The following is a 21,816-nucleotide window of genomic DNA, read 5'->3' as shown; positions in this document are numbered from 1 at the left end:
TTTCCCTTACCATGGCAGTGGGTTTTGATAAGTGAACACATTGTATACACACAGGGGCACAGGCTGGGTAGTTTTTGTTGTTACTGTTTTACTCCACTGGTCAACTGGAAGAAGCACTTGGTTGCCTTACTGCTGTGTGTTTCAAACTTGGCAACTTTAAGATGTGTGGACTTCAACTCCCAGAATTCCCCAGCCAGCATGGCTGGCTAGGGAATTCTGGGAGTTGAAGTCCACACATTCTTAAAGCTGCCAAGTTTGAAACACACTGTCTTACTAGGATTTCATGGTTGGTGGTGGAGAAGGCAATTATGGGCTGTCCTGGAACAGGGTTTGGGTGTGAAAACGGGTCCTGGGGGAAAAAAATGCCCTCTGCCTTTCCTTCATTAACAAATTTTAATGGGATACAGTTGGAAGGAGGGATGTAACAGAGGCTGGACTTTGAGGTTGAAACCCAGGGCACCCTAACCCTGCCACCCCCCACCCCCCATTAACATCCAGAGAGCAGCAAGCAATGTGGGCTGGCATGGCCATACCGAGCTCAAGGCAAGGCTCTCAATTTATTTTAAAGCATTTTCAAGGCAGGAGGGCAGCCAGCTGCTCATGCCTGACTGCGAACCCAACACAATATAAATGTGTTTTAACATCATCTCAAGCTCCCTTTTATTCCTTAGCTAGGGTCCCTTGTTTTGAGTGAGTTTACAGTGAAAAAAATAGGTTCCCATATGCACAATAAGGGGTAACACGCATGGGTGTTTGTTGGTTGTATGGGGAAGATGTGAACAGCAAAATTTGGGTGGGCTTCATGTCTGGTTAGTTGTGCCAAGAATATCTAGGATATTCTTACTGATGGAATGTCTGGACCACCATCTGCTTTATTCTGTGAATGAGACTAGTATCTGGTCTATTCGTTCAGTCGTGTCCGACTCTCGGTCCCTTTGTGGATCAATGCTCTCCATGCCTTTCTATCTCTTACAACTTCCTTTAGTTCCACCAAAGTCATTCCAGTGTCCCTTCTGATGGTGTCAAGCCGGTGAGTCTTAGGGCAGCCCCTTCTTCTTTTACCACTGACCAATCCCAGCATAATTGTCTTTTCAAGTGAGTCGGCTCTCATAACATGACCAAGTATGACAGACAATGAGACTAGTATCATTGCATAATAAAAGCTTGGTCTGACTCTGGAAAACCACGGGAAAAAGAAAGAGCCAAGTGGAAAAAATAATTGGTTTGATTTTACAGTTTCTAGTGACTTAGAGGCTGAAATGCAGGGTTTTTAAATTTTTTCTGACGTTCTTGAGGAAAAGTATGTGCTTTGAACCAGTCAGGAATGGAACCCTCTCCCACCTGGAACAGATGTAATTAGGGCTTATGGACACTAGAAAGCGCTGCAGGATAAAAAGCAGTGCTCCCCCCCCCTTTTTTTTGGAAGAATTAATCCCTTCTTAATCTTACAATTCTTTCTACTTCTGGGCTTCAACAGCTGTGTAACAGAGAATAAACAGGTGAAGATTTTCCTGCACTCTGGAAAGACTGCATTTACAGCGTTAGCGCCTGGTATGTAGCCATACCCAGTACAACAACAGTGGGGAGGAGAGAACACAGCTCTTTTCAAGAATTATTGTTCTTGAACATCTGTATATATCTCGCTTTGTTCGAGATGGGCGGTGATGAAATTTGAAATATAAATAAATAAAATTTATATATTTATGTATTGGTGAGTTCTGATCTTGGCCTGGAAAGCTTAGATAGTTGAAGAAGGCAAAACAAGCTCATGAGGATTTTTGATCCTAGGTTATTTTGGCTACCATGTGGTCTACTGTGCTGGGAGATAGGTTGAGTGAGAATATGAAGATTTGAGATTCAGGCATGTCCATCTCCTTATAACGCTGGCATTTGATGCTGTTCATCCTCTGGATCCTTATATCCCTCTACCAGAAGCTATACCTATAGGGATAAAATTGAGAAGAAAAGCAATAAAGACCTCTGGAATTCTGTAGGGTTGGGTTGGGTTGGGTTGGGTTGGGTTGGGTTGATGGGCCTCCTTAACCTGACCAGACTGTCTATCCTTTGATGAGCAATCTTAAAGCCTCCAATCAGTGTGCAGATTTTTGCAAACTGTTCAGACAGGTATTTGGGAATACAATTATATGTTGCATCACTGTGTGTGAAGAGTGAGCAGCTGTATGTGGTCACCAAATCCTTTAGTGTAGCCTCTGAAACTGCCTTCTAACCACAATAGCTGAAAATTGTTGGCCCAATGTCATGCCATTCTGAGGCAGGAAATACAGCAGAACAACCTCTAGAATAGGGTTTACAAAGTTTCTGAGAAGTCCCCAAAGTCCCCCTCTTAAAAAAAAAATTGCCCTGCCTCTGTGTAATATGACCAATTAACCAGGTGGAGTGGGCTCCCCTTTACTGCACTTTCAAACAGAGACTGGAGAGCAAACTCTCTGGGATGCTTTGATTGGGATTTCTGCACTAAGCAAGGGATGGACTTGGGTCCTTCCAGTTCTATCATTTTATGCCCCTATTCACCTTGCATCATTACCATATCCACTGTAGCTGTCATCCTCCTCCCCAAAAATGTTTAATGCAAGCTCCAGACACAGATTTATTGCCTGCCTGTGCTATATGTAGTGTTTTGTTACATGAAAAAGGTTGTTCTGCTACTGGGAGCTTCTAAAGCTGACTCTGTTCATGGACTAAATATAATTATAGGGATTGCACTACTCTAACTGGAAGCAAAAACTTGGGAAATGTGGGCATACAGGTCAGTTTTATTTGGAAGAAGAAAGAACATGGCTACAGTTTTATGTTGACTTTCAGGGAAGGTGTGATAGAAACTGGGTTTGACTCAGAGAAGGGGGAAGACAGTGGTGACCTGGAACAGAAAAGATATTTGAGTCCTGGGAAAGGAGAAAGTGTGAAAAAGAAACTCAAAACAACTCCACCTTGATTGTGTTAGGTAAAAGTTGGAGTACAGATGGGATGTAACAGACTTCCAAGATTCTGTTACAATACCCTAACCACGTTAAAATACATCCCACTATTCCTGTTTCCTGACCCCACCTACCTCAATGACCTGACTCCATTAAACTGTTGCTTAGGTTCAGTGAAAAATGCTTAGGAACATACTATATGGGTGCGCTATACCAGGGGTCCCCAACACCTGGGCCACGGGCTGGTACTGGTCCGTGGCCTGTTAGGAACCGGGCCGCACAGCAGGAGGTGAGCGGTGGGCGAGCGAGCGAATTTACAGCCCGAGTATTTACAGCTGCTCCCCATCGCTCGCATTACCGCCTGAGCTCCGCCTCCTGTCAGAGAAAGCAAACCCATTGGCTGCTATCTCCAAATGGTGCGAAGAAAAAAGAATAAAAGGTCGGGAAAAAGAGGAAGCGCTTGAATCATCCCGAAACCACCACCACCACCCCCGTTCGTGGAAAAATTGCCTTCCACGAAACCGGTCCCTGGTGCCAAAAAGGTTGGGAACCGCTGTGCTATACATACTCTATTATACTTGTATGTATCTCTCTCTCTCTGTCTGAATCACAAGTTACAATTAAGGCAAAGACAATTCACCAGAGCAATGCCTGTAGTTAGATGCAACATTAGTCAGAGATGATCCTGAATATCGGAGTCTGCCTTTCTGTTGTGTAAATGTAGATAGTCTTACTCTGGTGTATCGGCATTTGTGTGAATTCATATATCTTTCTGGATGTACAGTATATTTATGTCTGTTAGCATGTATCTTGTTCTGCATTAAGGTTGAGATGTGTCCCACATGTAATGGTTCTCCTCCTCCCACCTCCCTTTCAATAATCTCTCAATTATCTGCCGGGGTCTCTGCAGCTACATTCTTCCAGATGTTCAGGCTGAATGAGAGAGAGAGGAATGTTTCTGTGTCTGTGAGGTCATTCTGTCTGCAGTGGTTGAGCATTCACATTCCAGTCACTGACTTCTAGATCTACTGAGAGGCATCCTTGTGTCTTCTTTCATTTCTCTGGGAAAAAAAAAAGCCCTGAAGATGGAAGTGAGTAAGCAGTTGCAGGAGAGGACTGGAGAAGAGACATTTCCTGTTTTCAGGGGAAGTCATAACAGGGAGGGAAAGGAACATAAATGAATTAAATCCACAGATTCTTGGATACTATTAGCCCTACTATGTAGATCAGACTAAGAAATCAACTCCACAGGAAGATTAAAACCAATTTTATTATGATTGTCTATAGCAGTGTTTGTCAAACTTGGCAACTTTAAGATGTGTGGACTTCAACTCCCAGAATTCCCCAGCCAGCATGCTGGCAGGATTCTGAGAGTTGAAGTCCCCAAATGCTGGCTGGGGGATTCTGGGAGCTGAAGTTCACGCATCTTAAAGTTGCCAAGTTTGACAAACACTGGTCTATAGTAACAGAATCTTGCAAGTTTGATTGTGCTTAACCTTCTTCCCCTCTTATGTGAATTAGGGTGGTGTCTGTCAGAGTCACTTTCACATTCCTTCTTCATGTTTTGGGCTGAAGACATGTTTTTCTCCTTGTTGCTTTGGTAACAGATCTTGCCTACCTCCATCAAGGTCATCTTCTTTACTCTCTACAGCAGTGTTTCTCAACCTTGGCAACTTTAAGATGTTTGGACTTCAACTCCCAGAATTCCCTATGCTGGCTGAAACCTTGCTCTACAGATACATCCAAGGTTAAATCTTGAGAAAGTAGGGTTTTAAAATAATAATAATAGTAATAGTAATAATAATAATAATAAAGCAATTAATACCTGGGCAGTCCCTGTAATTCGATATACAGCAGGAATAGCTGACTGGACCCAGATGGAACTTGATAACTTGGATTGGAAGACAAGAAAACTAATGACAATGCCCCATGCTTTGCACCCAAAAAGTGATATTGATCGGCTGTATTTGCCAAGAACCAAAGGGGGCAGAGGACTCCTACAGGTGACATAAACTGGAGGAAGAAAAGCGTGACATTGAGAAAAACCAAGAACCCTTGCTGAAGGAAGTCAATCAGGGAAAGCCCTTGAAAACAGCGAAGGTGAAGGCTAAGTATAGAAAATAAGTTATACCAATTGTGATTGGAGCCCTCAGAGAAATACCTAAAGGGCTCCCTCGATATCTGGAAATACTGAATTTATCAGACTTGAACCCCCTAATTTTACTGAAAAACACCCTGCTATATTCTTAGATGCTACCTTAATAATTCTTAGGTCCTTGGTTAGGACTTAGATTGTCAAGTTTCCACCAGTCTTAGGCTGTGAACCTTAATGTAGATTACCCACACACAACAACAATTTTCTTCCAAATATCTGATCATATCTATAGCAAAGCTCTTCTTCCCCTGAATCAGGCAATTGTATAAGGTAGTCAGCAAATACTTGGGAAGTGCTTCCTCTCAGCCAAGTTCATGTTATGGATATGAGTCCTCATGAGTCCTCGAGCCAGAAAAAAAAACCATACTGGCATAAAACTGGCTGTCTACAGTGACAATCCCTATTCTGTCACAAGCCAGCAAATGGTGCTGTCCTTATTTACAGTGTACAGAGCATGTTACGGACAGGGATTGGTGGATTCCTCTGGCTTTGTTTCCCTCTTCTCCCACCAAATGTTACTAGCCTTATTTGCAAATATTCTCCTAAAATGTGAGATGAAACTGGAGCTAGGGAAGAGGCAAGTTTTAATGTATAGCTAGACCATGGATTTCGATGTCAACATTCCTTTTGTTTTGGTGCAAATGTTTTGCACGCACGTGTTCAAAGGGAGCTCAACTATCAGGCTTTAGACATGGCCCTACCCTGAAAGAAACACAGCCTTTGAAGACACCTGCACAAAACATACCAAACCAGAGCTGATTTGGGGGGTCTTTTCAGGCGCAGATTAAGCATTATGCTAGAAAAGCACTAAATCCATGCTCAAAATCAGCCTGAACAATAATGGACAAGCACAGAAGAGTTTCAGCATGAAGGAGCAGAGAGGAGGTTGATCAAGGTCTCTGATCTAGGAACTGACTTGGCAACTTGGGTTCAAGGGAAGATGCAGAGGTATTATCTGTGTAAATTAGGCCATAATTGGTTCTACAAAAAAATTGTCACATTAGTTCTTTAAAATGAAAAAAGTAGTTAATTAGAATGTAGCCATGCATCTTATAAAATATGTATTATTTAAACAAAGGTAACAACAGTGCTCTTCAGCAAAGGATCGTTACCTTGTCGTGGTGCTGGAGCTTGAGCACCTCAATGATGCCATGAGCTAAACCGTGAAGGGCCACCCAAGACGGGAAGGTCATGACAGAGAGGTCAGACTAAATGCGATCCCTGGGGAAGGTAATGGCAACCCACCCCAGTATTCTTGCCGTGAAAACTAAATGGATCAGTACAACCAGAGATATGTCGGTATACCATTGGAAGATGACCCCCAGGTCGGAAGATGGTCAAAATGCTACTGGGGAGGAACAGAGGATGAGCTCAACTAGCCCCAGATGTGATGACGCAGCTAGCTCAAAGCCGAAAGGACGGCTAGCGGCCGACGGTGCTGGTGGTGAACGGCGAATCTGATGTTCTAAGGATCAACACACCATTGGAACCTGGAATGTAAGATCTATGAGCCAGGGCAAATTGGATGTGGTTATTGGTGAGATGTCAAGATTAAAGATAGACATTCTGGGCGTCAGTGAACTGAAATGGACTGGAATGGGCCACTTCACATCAAATGACCACCAGATCTACTACTGTGGACAAGAGGACCACAGAAGAAATGGAGTAGCCTTCATAATTAATAGTCAAGTGGCTAAAGCAGTGCTTGGATACAATCCAAAAAACGACAGAATGATCTCAATTCGAATTCAGGGCAAGCCATCTAACATCACAGTGATCCAAATATACGCCCCAACCACAGATGCTGAAGAAGCTGAAGTAGAGCAGTTCTATGAGGATCTGCAGCACCTACTGGACAACACGCCTAAAAGAGATGTTATTTTCATCACAGGAGACTGGAATGCTAAGGTGGGCAGTGAAATGACACCTGGAATTACAGGTAAGCATGGCCTGGGAGAACAAAATGAAGCAGGACATAGGCTGATAGAATTTTGCCAAGACAATTCACTCTGCATAACAAACACTCTCTTCCAACAACCTAAGAGACGGCTTTATACATGGACTTCACCAGATGGACAACACCGAAATCAGATTGATTACATCCTTTGCAGCCAAAGGTGGCGGACATCTGTACAGTCGGTAAAAACAAGGCCTGGAGCTGACTGTAGTTCAGATCACGAACTTCTTCTTGCACAATTTAGGATCAGACTAAAGAGATTAGGGAAGACCCACAGATCAGCTAGATATGAGCTCACTAATATTCCTAAGGAATATGCAGTGGAGGTGAAGAATCGATTTAAGGGACTGGACTTAGTAGATAGGGTCCCGGAAGAACTCTGGACAGAAGTTCACAGCATTGTTCAGGAGGCGGCAACAAAATACATCCCAAAGAAAGAGAAAACCAAGAAGGCAAAATGGCTGTCTGCTGAGACACTAGAAGTAGCCCAAGAAAGAAGGAAAGCAAAAGGCAACAGTGATAGGGGGAGATAAGCCCAATTAAATGCAAAATTCCAGAGGTTAGCCAGAAGAGATAAGGAATTATTTATAAACAAGCAATGCGCGGAAGTGGAAGAAGACAATAGAATAGGAAGGACAAGAGACCTCTTCCAGAAAATTAGAAACGCTGGAGGTAAATTCCAGGCAAAAATGGGTATGATCAAAAACAAAGATGGCAAGGACCTAACAGAAGAAGAAGAGATCAAGAAAAGGTGGCAAGAATATACAAAAGACCTGTATAGGAAGGATAACAATATCGGGGATAGCTTTGATGGTGTGGTCAGTGAGCTAGAGCCAGACATCCTGAAGAGTGAGGTTGAGTGGGCCTTAAGAAGCATTGCTAATAACAAGGCAGCAGGAGACGATGGCATCCCAGCTGAACTGTTCAAAATCTTGCAAGATGATGCTGTCAAGGTAATGCATGCTATATGCCAGCAAATTTGGAAAACACAAGAATGGCCATCAGATTGGAAAAAATCAACTTATATCCCCATACCAAAAAAGGGAAACACTAAAGAATGTTCAAATATTGAACAGTGGCACTCATTTCACATGCCAGTAAGGTAATGCTCAAGATCCTGCAAGGTAGACTTCAGCAGTTCATGGAGCGAGAATTGCCAGATGTACAAGCTGGGTTTAGAAAAGGCAGAGGAACTAGGGACCAAATTGCCAATATCCGCTGGATAATGGAAAAAGCCAGGGAGTTGCAGAAAAACATCTATTTCTGTTTTATTGACTATTCTAAAGCCTTTGACTGTGTGGACCATAACAAATTGTGGCAAGTTCTTAGCGGTATGGGGATACCAAGTCATCTTGTATGCCTCCTGAAGAATCTGTATAACGACCAAGTAGCAACAGTAAGAACAGACCACGGAACAACGGACTGGTTTAAGATTGGGAAAGGAGTACGGCAGGGCTGTATACGCTCACCCTACCTATTCAACTTGTACGCAGAACACATCATGCGACAAGCTGGCCTTGAGGAATCCAAGGCTGGAGTTAAAATCTCTGGAAGAAACATTAACAATCTCAGATATGCAGATGATACCACTTTGATGGCTGAAAGCGAAGAGGAACTGAGGAGCCTTATGATGAAGGTGAAAGAAGAAAGTGCAAAAGCTGGTTTGCAGCTAAACCTCAAAAAAACCAAGATTATGGCAACCAGCTTGATTGAACACTGGCAAATAGAGGGAGGAAATGTAGAAGCAGTGAAAGACTTTGTATTCCTAGGTGCGAAGATTACTGCAGATGCTGACTGCAGTCAGGAAATCAGAAGACGCTTAATCCTTGGGAGAAGAGCAATGACAAATCTCGATAAAATAGTTAAGAGCAGAGACATCACAGTGACAACAAAGGTCCGCATAGTTAAAGCAATGGTGTTCCCTGTAGTAACATATGGCTGCGAGAGCTGGACCATAAGGAAGGCTGAGAGAAGGAAGATCGATGCTTTTGAACTGTGGTGTTGGAGGACAATTCTGAGAGTGCCTTGGACTGCAAGAAGATCAAACCAGTCCATCCTCCAGGAAATAAAGCCAGACTGCTCACTTGAGGGAATGATATTAAAGGCAAAACTGAAATACTTTGGCCACATAATGAGAAGACAGGACACCCTGGAGAAGATGCTGATGCTAGGGAGAGTGGAAGGCAAAAGGAAGAGGGGCCGACCAAGGGCAAGATGGATGGATGATATTCTAGAGGTGACGGACTCGTCCCTGGGGGAGCTGGGGGTGTTGACGACCGACAGGAAGCTCTGGCGTGGTCTGGTCCATGAAGTCACGAAGAGTCGGAAGTGACTAAACGAATAAACAACAACAACAACAGTGCCAGTAAGACAGGAGGTTCTCAAAGTTTGCTGTGCAATGAACTGTAAAATTTCAAATAGAATTGACCTTCCTAATCATCTTGATATCACACATTCAGGATTCTGCTTTAAATAGAAGAATTTAATTAAAGTCAGATGGAAGCCCTTGAGAAATGCAGTGGTCTTGGAAGACAGAAGGAAAAAAAAATCTTCCATATAAATAATTCCCTTTGAGCTGGATGATTTTGCTTGATAATAAAAGGTCTCAAAATTTGGTCCTGGTTGCTTAACTCAAAGAATTCAGAACATAAGGAAAAATAGCTTGTTAACCTTTTTTGCGGATGGTGACAGTATGAGTGTTTAGAAAGAACTGTTTTATTTAACTCCTACCTCCACTCTTTTTAATACTGTTGATAGGATGCACATCTAGTTAAAACAGTGTCAAAGGCTTTACTAATTAAGAAACATCAGCTGCAACCCTAAATTCTCTGGCCACATTTCTGATAAAAACTGGGTTGATGTTACTCAGTTCTGTGCCCAGAGTCATATATACATACACCAACATAGGAGAAATTTTCCCAAGTCACAATCCATAAACCACAAGAATTACCTATTAAAAAGAAATAAATAGAAGTTATTCATTGGGTGCTTAAGTCTCAGTGCTTTCAATACAGTTGGTGCTAAGATATGAATGAAAATTTCCCTACTCTGCCTGGAGAAGCTGGTTGCCTACAAAGCCAGGGTGCCATCCCTGCCAGATGCACTCCAGGCTTTTCTTCCAACTCTGAATAAGCCAGCTTCTCCGTGCAGTGCAGGAAAAATATGACACATTAGCTATAATGTGTGGGACAATTTAATAAACATGAGCCTGAGATAGAGAACCCCCCTGGGGAAAGTCTGGTTTGAAAGAATGGGCGCTCCCCCTGTGCAAAGAAAAGTGGATGTGGAAGTCAAGATGTAGGGAATTAACAGGGAGAGTGTGGGCCCTCCCCAGCCTAAATGGCTAATAGGTGCTGGGCTGATCCCATGTTCCCAAGTGCCACCTGACTGTGACATTGATGGGATGCTTGCTGAAGTGCATCAGGCTGTACCCATAGCAAAACAACTGCAGCTTATGGTTTGTTTAATGGGGAAAATGCTACTTTAACACCCAATCTGCTAAGGATGGCTTAAGGATACCTGTCTCAGGTATGGATTGGGGGTGAGAACCTGGGTTGGGGGTTGAAGGCAATGCCATGAGGACATGGCAGAAAGGGGGTTGGAACTTGTTCACACTTATACCTAGGTGGGGAAAGGCCCTTGATAAACCAGTAGAAAGAAACAGGTGGTCTTAGTGGTCCAAAATAAAACGATCAGCCCCAAATCAGCATCTTTGAAAGCTGATAGGCTGTTCAACCACTGCTCAGTCTGCAGATATATTTCCCCCTTTCTTAATCTCCTCCACTTCCTGATTCCTGCAAGTCAAGCTGCGGTCAAATGCACGAGAATTTGCACTAAATCTGTAGCCCTGTTTTTTTCTAAAGGGCAATTGTTTGGATATGTTGTTCCAGAGCAATTTCACACTGGGCATTGGCATTGTTCCCAGCTTGGCACCATACCCCAATACCTCACGGATGTGAGGCAGCTGAGTTGATTCTCCTTGGCTCAGCTGCAGTGCAGCTCAAATGGCAAAACTTCATTTTTGCCGTGTTGGAGCTCCACAGGGCTTGGGGAATGGCTAACTGGCAGGACTCCTGCCAGTCCCACCTCCTGGCTCTTTGGCTTCCCCCTTCCCCAAAGCTGCCAAGCTGCCGTTATTCTCTGATGGCCTTGCCTTGGGCTTCTGAGCAGATTTGCAGCTAGCGACCTGCTTTTTTAAATGCTTGCTGTTGCTTTTCGGCTGCAAAAGTCACCGGGTGCAAGGCCAGACTGGGGAGGGGGGAACCGGCTAGAGACCCATTTTGGCACAGCTCTGTTGGGCCAGCCCAAGGAAATGCTGGCCAGCCACCTTATTCTGGCTTCTCTCCAAGGCAGCAGCCTTCCAGCTGCAACTTGAACGATCTGCAGATTGCAGACTAGGATACTGTATCTTTAAACCTGAATAAGAAGGTGGATGATTTCCCATCACTGCCTCCCTTAAAAGCGAGGGAAAGCTATCCCTGGGGAATGCCATCTCAGGTTGTCTCGAGTAAGGGAATCCAGGTTAAAGGGAGAGCTGGTGGTTGCTAGGAAGCAGGATTTTGAGTTTGTCTTTTCCTGACAAGTCATTTCCTTGCTGTGCGAAACTCTGCGGAGACCAAAAAACCACACTAGGGCGCTGTTTACATCCCAGCATGTAACTGGAGAGGCCGAGAGCAGAACCAGAATAACTAAAGAAAGAGCCACAAGCATTTGGGAGGACCCCTTTCCCTTGCTGTGGGACGCCCTGTCCCAGGACTGAGATGCTGACAAGGAGGAATAGAAGCCGAGCTTCTTACTCTCTGCATAATGCCAGCTGGAGAAAACCCACATGTGATTTTTGTGCCCTGACATTCTTCCATCTCTGTCATCTCTTTGCACAAGACTGCAGACCCTTTTCCTTCTATTCCCCAACCCTTGAGGCTCTGCTAGGCCTCAGCCCTAAATAATGAAGAAAAATCTCTTAAAATGGTGTATTTGCATTACATTTCACTTAGACTGGCTTAAATTGTCTCATGGTGACTTGGAGATATAATGAATCAAAGCTGATTTTTAAAAGACTGCATCATCTAAATTAATGAGAGCCAGTGTGGTCTAGTGGTTAAGGTGCTGGGCTGGAAACCAGGAGTCTGTGAGTTCTAGTCCCACCTTAGGCATGAAAGCTGGCTGGGTGGCCTTGGGCCAGTCACCTTCTCTCAGCCCAACTCGGTGCAATGTAGACTAGCCTCCTCATGGTGCACCCTGGGCAACTTGACTGTCACGGCTAAATAGTCTGCACACCTGGCTGCTGGACCTCACAAGGATTTCCCAGCAAGAAAAAGCAGCATCAACACTGAACTGCTATGCCATACGATTAAAAAAAAAAATCTAAATACTCTTCAGATCAGTATTTCTCAACCTTAGCAACTTTAAGACGTGTGGACTTCAACTCCCAGAATTCCCCAGCCAGCATGGGGGAATGGGGAATTCTGGGAGTTGAAACACTGCTTTAGGTAGATAGTATGCAGGGGTGCCAGCATATTATATGGGGTATAGTAAAAAAAGTCAAGATGGTGGTCATGATAGTGTGATTGAAGCTCCTCCCATTAAAAAAAAAACTGGCAGAGCTTCAATTGCACCATTGCAGCCCTCATCTTTGACCATATCTTGTGGACACCCAACTGCAGCTGGATATTCAGTGGCTTCCAAATGTGCCCCAGAATACAGTTTCCAAATTAATTCACAATTAATAGTGCCCCATTGAAGAACTTCAATATATTGCAGAAAAATTCTGGGAAAACTTTCTAGGGCAGTTTTGGCTAAAGGTCTGTGAAATCTGAGCTAGCAATTCAAGAAAAAATGATTTCAATGAAATGGCCTGTCCCCTTGATTTATTCTGTAGAATCATTTTACTGATTCTGCACCATCTGTAATAAGGTATATTTCCCACAAATACCATCCACTATGATGGTGACCTTCAGTGACAAACATTTATTTGGTTTTGCAAAAAATAGAACAGAATAGGGCTTCCTTGGGAAAACAAAATGGCAATCTAACTTTCTTTTTCCCCCAAATAATTTTGCCACCCCTCTCTCCCATTCCCCAAATACAGCAAAGCCAAGCAGCCAACTCTGAGTCTGGTAAAAGAAATGGGAATGATCCTTGCTGTCTCCATGTGAATGGAGGTTACCCTCGGAACGAATTGAGGCAGTGAAGAGGAAAATCATAAATGCGTTTTCATTCCTTACTTCATCAAAGAAACCTGCATTGCAGTCCCTTTCCAAGACTCATTGATGCATTAACCTCTCTCAATCCAAGGCAACACCTGAATTTTCAGGAAAGTCAACACAAAATAGGAAAGTCCAATAGGGATTTCTTAGTGGCTCATTTCTGTAGGCACTGGTGCTTAAAGCAGTGTTTCTCAATCTCAGCACCTTTAAGCTGTGTGGACTTCAACTCCCAGAATTCTCCATGCTCGCTGAGGAATTCTGGGAGTTGAAGTCCACACAGCTTAAAGTTGCTGAGGTTGAGAAACACTGCTTTAAGCACCATGATATATCCAGTCTAAACACTGGAGTTCAAGAGACACTCAGTGGAAAACGTTTGGTTTAAACCAGGGAGATAAGCAGGGTTACTGGAAAGTGGCTTTGGTGTCTATAGCAGCCATAGGTTAGGCATCAACATATAAATTCTTGGTGTAAACCTGTAGTTGCTTGCAACTTTCTCTCCACTTGCCTTCACAAGTTACTCTTAAGAGAATTCTTCCAATAAGTGTTTTCCCTACACCAGTGTTTCTCAACCTTAGCCATTTTAAGATGTGTGGACTTCAACTCCCAGAATACCTCAGCCAGCTGGCTAGGGTATTCTGGGAGTTGAAGTCCACACATCTTAAAATGGCTGAGGTTGAGAAACGCTGTCCTACACTGCGTGTGCCGTCTCTGAGTAGAGAGTTGTAATTCATGTCGGATTATCAGATGGACTGAGCTCTTAGAAATATTATTCTCTGGAAAAGTTGCAAGAGGTATTTTTTTAAAATGCTGACACTTTTAATGGGGGGAGAAAAATTGAGTTTTGAGAACTTTACCCCTCAGTTGATTTCACTGTTGTTGGTCTTGGCTGGTTAGCTGACAGGATACTAGATGGAAATTCACCTGTGTTTTGGGGGACCTCTAGGCTGGAAACTTCTGTCTCCCTATCAGTATAAGAGGACCCAGCCAGGGATCATATTTTTTGGTATGTCTGGAGGGTATTCAAAAAATAAAAATTCTCAACGTGTAAGCCCAGTTGGACAGTCCCTTTTGTTCTTTCATGAGCTCGATTTTCCAATGGAAGAATTGCCATTTTTATTCTGGGTGGAACTTTGCCAAGGAGGGAAACTGACATGAGATTTTGTCATCTCACCCCTTGTTAATTTAAAAGACTTCCAAGACACAAGTCCTCTTGTTGAGCTAAAAATAGCCGTTTATAAAAACTGGGTTTTAAATACAGCCCCTTATCCTCCCTCCCTTTGTAATGTCCCAGCTCACTAACACAGCTGTCCCTCATTCATAAACAGAGTGCTTTTCTCATGGTTCCCCCCTCCCTCCCCCCCACCCCAAATTAAAACAAGACAAGCACAACTGATTCTATTTACAAAACAGGGAAAAAAAGTGTGTCCAGAGGTTGGAGAAATGGGGCAGGTGGGTAGAAAGGGGAAGATTGATTCTTTCCACCTCTGTGCGTGTGCATGCACACACATATATGTGTGTAAAGGTTGCACAGTGAGAGAAAGAGAGACTTTGGTTTTTCCTCCAAAGGGGTTTTTAGGAAGCATGGTTACTGGTGCTTCTTCTTCTGATGCAATATTCCCAGGGCTTTTTGGGTAAACCTGGGATGGATAACAGGATGAAGCAGGCTCCCCCAAAGATCAGAATCAGCCCTGCAGACACTGCGCAAGCCACGGACCAGGAATACTCATATTCCAGTGGGATGGTCTTATTGGAGGTGATCAGCCACCGAACCGATTGTCGGAAAAGCTCCAGAGTCACCAACACCATCAGTCCTGCAAAGGAGCAAAAGAGAAAGAAGACAATGTAGGGCAGTGTTTTTCAAACTTGGCCACTTTAAGCAAGACTGGCTGGGGAATTCTGGGAGCTGAAGTCCACCCATCTTAAAGTAGTCAAGTTTGAAAAACACTGGTGTAGGATGTTCCCCTTGTGATATTTCCAGTTGTGAATCAAGACCACAAATCAGCAGTATGGAAATCCTTCTGGAGGGGCACTGGATTAGTGTTAACTGGGCCACCTAGAAGGTCCTTGTGTATCCTTAGGTGGAGCTGTTACCTACTTATGTTTTAAGGAATATCATGATTAAGGGAACCCCCCCACTCCCCCCACCCCATATACTTCAGGAAAGAGAAGAACGTTTTGCAGAATACATACCTGATATTATGAAGAAGCAGGATGCTGGCTTCAGGAGGAACTCAACTCCTTTGCTCAGGGCCATTGTGATGCAGAGAGCCCCCATGGCCATCAAGGTGATGCTGAGGAGGGACACAACGGCTGCCGTGATGTTCAGTTCTATGCAATGTTGCCAAGCAGGGGAGAAAAAGTCATTTCATTCCACCCAACATTTCACAGAGGAAAACAGGGGCATACTGGCAGGATCCCTAGTGCCCTACCTCTGCTGGGGCCAGGAAGGAATCTGCAACATCTAGAGAGGCCGCCTCCCTCTACATGTGTTGACCGCCAAGTCATAATTCCTGCCACTGCTCAACACAACCTGGTTGTATCAGGTTGGTGAAGGCCATTTTAGAGCATTACACCAACATACACTGGTGTATCACTCATAAATGTGATGCCCAGGGCTAAAATGTGAGCAATCACTGGGTGCAGCACAGAAAGACATGTGCTTAATAGGAATGAGAACGGAAGAAGAGAGGCAGAAAGTGATGGAGATACAGGCCTGGGTGGCAGACCGACAAACGCCAGAGATTCAGATAACAGCTTGTGTGTGTGTGTGTGTATTTCCCCCCCCAAAAGACAGACAGCTATTTCTTCTCTGTCCCAGAAAACCTCAGTGTAATTTGAGATCCTTTGAATAATACTCTGGGAGCATCTTTCTTGATCATTGAAAGATCTTTTTTGATTTAAAGCTGCAGTTAGAGCCCTAAAGGAAAGCTGCCCTGACTAACTGGTTGAGATTTTTCTAAGTCTAATGACTAAAAGAATGCCCAGATTTATTGGGCAGTGGGGTTGAGGTGGCAGAAATTGATTGCAACACAGTTTGTAATTGGCTGATTGAATTGTGAATCTGCTGTTATAAACTCAATGTTTTCTATAGTTAGGAGATTACGAAGTGTTAGTACGTTTCTGCACGTGAGCATCAACAAACTGTATCTTAAGAACATTAAATGCATCATCCATTTTCTGATTGGCTGGGCTTGGCTTTTTTATGCTTCCCAAATGATTTGGACTTCAGTTTCCACAGTCCCCAGCCAACATGGGTGACAGTCTGAGAATTATGGGATTTAGCCCAACACATCTGGAGGGCACCAAATTTGGGATGGCTGCAATAGGAAATCAAGATGAAGCCGAAGTTGAGAGCAGGAACTACAGAACCTGAAAAGCAGAAAATGCTTATCCCCCACAAGTGGTTGTTGCATAGTTTAAGAATTAAACCCAGAAATTGATTAAAACGTAAAAGAGCAACTAAGATTTAAAACTAAGTTCAGTCTGCCTTGCTAACAGGATTGAAGGTCATCAGAGGTTCTGCCTGGCAGGTAGTTAAGTATGCGACCCTCCTTGTGAGGTTGGGCCTTAAGGAATTTGGTTTTGTACCAGCCTCCCTGCCAACTCTTCTCAAGGCCGTCTCTGGGCTGGTGGTAGAGTTCCCCAGCCTTGTGGTTCTGGGGAACTTCAATCTGCCATCCTTGGGGGTGGACTCAGAGGTGGCGCAAGACTTCATGACCACCATGATCACCATGGGCCTGATCCAGCATATCATGGGCCTGACCCACAGGGGAGCTGTCACACATTGGACCTGGCTTTTGTCTTGGGGCAGTGGCTACATGACCTTGAGTCTGGGGATGCTGCCACCCATCTCTTGTCACTCTGGAGTTTACCATAGCATCCTTCCTCTGCAAGTAGGCAGGGCCTATTTAATTGGCTCATCCCAGGGACCTAATGGGTTTCAGAGGAAGCTTGGGGTTTTTCCTGAGATGTTGATAAATGATTTGACTGAGGCCTTAGTCATCACCTGGAATGAGGTGGTGGCAGTGGCTTTAGTTTGGACTGCACGTATGCAGACTCTATGTGCAGACATTGGCATGCTCCCTGGATCTCAGTGGGCCTCCCGAGGATAAAATGACAGAAGAGATACCTAGATCACCACTGGGAGAAAACTAGGAATGAATCTGACCACAGCTTTGTTAGAGCTTACCATGTGGTGATAAGGGTGCAAAAAAAGTTTATTTCTCCACCCTTATAGCATCCTCCAAGTGTTGGCCAGTAGCCCTGCGGAGGGCAACCTGGACCCTCCTAGGTCAGGAGGGATCGCTGGAGCATCTGTAAGGTCCCTGTGAGGACTATTCTCGACACCTAGTGGATAACATTGCTCAGATTCACTCTGAGTTGGATTCCAGTTGGACAAGTCCTCTACAGGTGGCTGAGGCACAGTCTTGTGATGTTATCAGGGATGAGTTTGAGTTTGTTGGTCCTGAGAAAGCAGACAGGATCTTTGGAGTGGTGGATGTGGCCACCTGTATATTGAATCCATGCCCTTCCTGGTTGCGTAAGGCCTCCAGGGATGGAGCATGTGGATGGAGCCATGCAGAGATAAATGTGTCTTTGAGACAAGAGAAGGTTCCACTGGCTCTGAAAAAAGTAGTGGTGCGCCCCTTCCTCAAGAGACTATCCTTGGATCCAGCTGATCTGGACAACTTTCATCCAGTCTCCAACCTTCCCTTTTTAATTTTCCTGGAAGAAGAGGGTTATCTGGACCTTTTTCAGTTGGGATTCAAATTCAGACGAGGGTTTGGTACTGAAGATAGCTTAGGTTGTGCTTGACAATGACCTGTGGCGAGCTGGGGAATTCTGGGAGTTGAAGTCCATACATCTTAAAGTTACTGAGACTGAGAAACACTGATTTAGAGGGATGCTTTGCAAAGCAACGAAAGGGCTCTCTCCTTTTCTCCTCTATCCAGCAGTTTTGCTTTGGTGGCCTCTTAGTGGGACACACACAGCTCATTCAACAGGGGCGGCCCTGAGAACAGCGGATCTGAGCCTTTGGGGAAATGTGATGCTTTGCCCCTTAGAGTAGTGGGTTTGAGGACAGCTGTGGTCTATTGGTGAAGCCCTCCGACCAGTTCACACAGCCCCGTCCCAAACGTCCTTGATTCAACATATGAACCAATACCTTTCTAATTTCAGAAGTGTGGGAGGCCCCAGCTCTGTTCCTTTCCTTTCCCTTCCTGTCACACAACACTTCAGCCTGGATGCCTGCAATGGACTTACCCTTTTTTGTAGTCCTTAGGAAGATGTCAGCATTCTCCCCAGTAGTGAAGAATTTGAAATAAGAACAGTTAGCTTCTGAAAAGAAAGAAAGCATTTAATCCAATTGTCATTATATTATACTACTGTACTACTACTACTACTAATTTATTAAAGTTATCTCAGCCCAAATTCATTTCTCATAAATCTCTCAATGTTTCTTCCAGTTTGGTTGCTCAGATAATAAATAAATCAAATTCTATTCCAAAAAAAGTAGGACATTATTTCTCCCCCTTCCAAATACAGGTAGTCCTCACTTAATGACCATTTATTAGTGATGGTTCAGACTTATGATGGTGCCAAAAAACGTGACTTACAACCTCACACTTATGACCATTGCAGCATCCTGAGGTCACACAATTGCCTTTTTTGACCTTCTTAACTGGCTTCTGGCAAGCAAAATCAATGGGGAGCCACGTGATTCACTTAATGATCACGTGGGTCACTTAATGGCTGCGGTGATTTGCTTAATGACTGCCACAAAAAAAGGTTGTAAAATTGGGTCAGATATGCTTAATGACTGCTTCACTTAGCAACCAATATCCTGATCTCAATTGTGGTCGTTAAACAAGGACTACCTGTATTGGCTATACAGAACAGTCCTAGCAATGAGAGTTGCTATAAACTGAAGAAAATCCTTCCAGCATGAGTCCCTTTACTTTCTCTGTGGAAACTTTTTGCCATCTCATATAAAGTAGTATGGGGGGAGACCAGCATAAATCTCTCCCTATAATCATCTTCCAGTGTGAATTATTTTGGCTGTCCAGATTCAGAAAAAGCCACAACTCAGACCTTTCTGTGGGACTGGATTGGAGGGTGCTTCTGGTATCAAATCTCTCCTCTGAAATAAAGTCTCTTTCTCAGGGACCACAGAATTGCTGCCCTGCTTACTATTAATAAATTAATTACTAACACCTTCATGTACTATTTTTGTATGCCTTTCATTCCAAATAAATGTTGGTATAAATCTTTGCCAAATATTCATGAGAGAAGCATTAAATATCAAACATATATTCATACATTCAAATAAATGTGCAGGGTGACAAGTACATTTTAATTAATGCCCTTTTAAGATATAATGAAGGAAGGTTAACTTGGTCTATATATTAGACAATAACTTGATTAGGATTTCTCTTTACAACACCATTTGGATTGTATGTAATGACACGTACTTTTTGTTATATTTTAATGAACATTTCATGATAGAAAATATTTCTGTATCAATATCCAGATTACAACTATTGTTTCTGATTATTAGAAACTTAGATGCAGCAAAGGTTGAAGCAAAGAAGTGTGGCTGAGAAAATGTTAACTTGTCATTATTTAAGCGATTTAGTCAGATACTCTCTCACTGCAAGGACAGTAAAACTGTCTGGAAATGGGCTGGAACACTGACCAGCACATTTCTTGGTTTCATGAAACATTTGTCTAAACTTCGAACACTGAAAATAGAGAAAACACGCTCTGTTTAATTCACACTGAATGCTTTTTCAGCATACAAAGAAAAGTACATCCTGGGTCAATATCAGTTTAGTTGCCTAGAGATCCAAGAGAGTTTATAAGGTAAATTAAAGCCTTTTGGATCAGGATTAAAATAGCGAGAAATTCAACCAGTTAGGTGTATTGATAGCTAAAGTTCCGGGTAATGGTGAAATGGATCTATAAGATTATGGAAGCAAGATTTTTTTTAATGACCTATTTCAGAGTGACAGCAATGGTACTATCTAGCTAAAGAGAGTCTAAACAACCTGGAAAAAGGCAATGACAAATAACTTCTATTCTGTAGCCAAGAAAACAGCATAGATGTCTCCATGTGGCCACCAGGAATTCAGCCAGATTAGGAAATTTCAATTTCTTATTTCAACAATAACAGAGCATAATATGAAGTCATGCAGTTTTTGGATTATGAATGATGATGGTTCTGTGAATAATAAAAATTCATCTATTCAGCCAGCATTACTGGGTGTTTTATTAGGCAAACTTCTAATTCAAAGTTTTGCATGTTGCCTTCAAATTATGGAAATTGAAGTCTAATACATGGAGGATGCCAAGTTGGAGGAAACAGTATTAAAAAAAATTAAATTCTATTTATTTATTTATTTATTTTCTACTCTGCCTTTATTATTTTTATAAATAACTCAAGGCGGCAAACATACCTAATACTCCTTCTTCCTCCTATTTTCCCCACAACAACAACCCTGTTAGGTGGGTTGGGCTGAGAAAGAGTGACTGGCCCAAGGTCACCCAGCTGTTTTTTCATGCCTAAGGCGGGACAAGGAATATAGTTTTGATACATATTTTTTCCCTTTGGATTTTTTTTAGGTTTTTTTTTTCATTTTTCTAGTACTTAAAAAGTGAAATGTTAACCATTCTGTAAACTTTTTAACTTATAATCACACAGTTTTGAATTTTTCCCAATTTAAATTTCTCCAGTCTTAAGAAATTAATGAGATTTCTAAGTTACACATGTATTCCTTCAGCTTTGATTTTTTTTGCATTAAAATTCATAATGTCTACTCTTTTTACTTTTTTTACAATTAGATTATTTAATCTAATAAGACATTCTGCAAATTATCTGTTTTATTTATCTCACTTTTTTCCTGAAGTGCTTATTACAAAAATTTTATTTGAATCCGTAGAAAGACTAGCTGGTACACGTAATCCCATTTACTGAGAGGAAAAAAGATTGATGTAACTTCAACTAACCTCATTGGCCAGTTGCTCATTTTGAAGAAAATTATTACTTAGAGTATTTCTAAGTATCCCAGACTGCTAAAGCCATACAAATGCCAAAATAAAAATACAGGATCTTGGTCAAAATATATCATTTGTTTAGTTTCATCTATCTGATGGTATGAGGTGATGGAAATGCATCCTTGAATATGAATTATGAGGGGTAGAAAAAGTATAGTCATGTTGTTCTGCAAAAATCTATCAAAGTTTCTCTGATCAATCTTCTACAGGTAGTCCTCACTTAACAACCATTTGTTTAGTGACAGTTCGGACTTACAAAGATGTTGAAAGAAAACACTTATGACCGATTTTCACACTTATGACCATCACAGCATCCCTGCAGTCACGTGATCACGATTTGGGCGCTTGGCAACTGGTTTGCATTTATGACCATCACAGACTCCTGTGGTCACGTGATTGCCATTTTCAACCTTCCTAGCCAGCTTCTGGCAAGCAAAATCAATGGGGAACAGTGTGATTTGCTTAACAATCATGTGGTTCACTTAATGCCCATGGTGATTCACTTAACGA

General features: G+C 42.8%; 1 protein-coding gene across 1 annotated transcript in view; it reads right to left on the bottom strand.

Moving 5' to 3' along the window:
* Nucleotides 1-13,953: 13,953 nt before the first annotated feature.
* The window catches only part of CACNG6 (calcium voltage-gated channel auxiliary subunit gamma 6), a 33,334-nt gene continuing 25,471 nt past the window's right edge, over nucleotides 13,954-21,816 (bottom strand). Inside the window, exons 2-4 of the mRNA XM_063303046.1 lie at nucleotides 18,517-18,591; nucleotides 15,445-15,582; nucleotides 13,954-15,065 (exon numbers count right to left, since the gene is read on the bottom strand). Of these exons, the coding sequence (XP_063159116.1) occupies nucleotides 14,827-15,065; nucleotides 15,445-15,582; nucleotides 18,517-18,591 (452 nt within the window). The 3' untranslated portion in view covers nucleotides 13,954-14,826. The remainder of the gene's footprint in view (nucleotides 15,066-15,444; nucleotides 15,583-18,516; nucleotides 18,592-21,816) is intronic.

The sequence above is a fragment of the Candoia aspera genome, chromosome 4 (genome assembly GCF_035149785.1).
Source record: "Candoia aspera isolate rCanAsp1 chromosome 4, rCanAsp1.hap2, whole genome shotgun sequence".
Classification (NCBI taxonomy): Eukaryota; Metazoa; Chordata; class Lepidosauria; order Squamata; family Boidae; genus Candoia; species Candoia aspera.
This window is presented reverse-complemented; position numbering and strand designations above follow the sequence as displayed.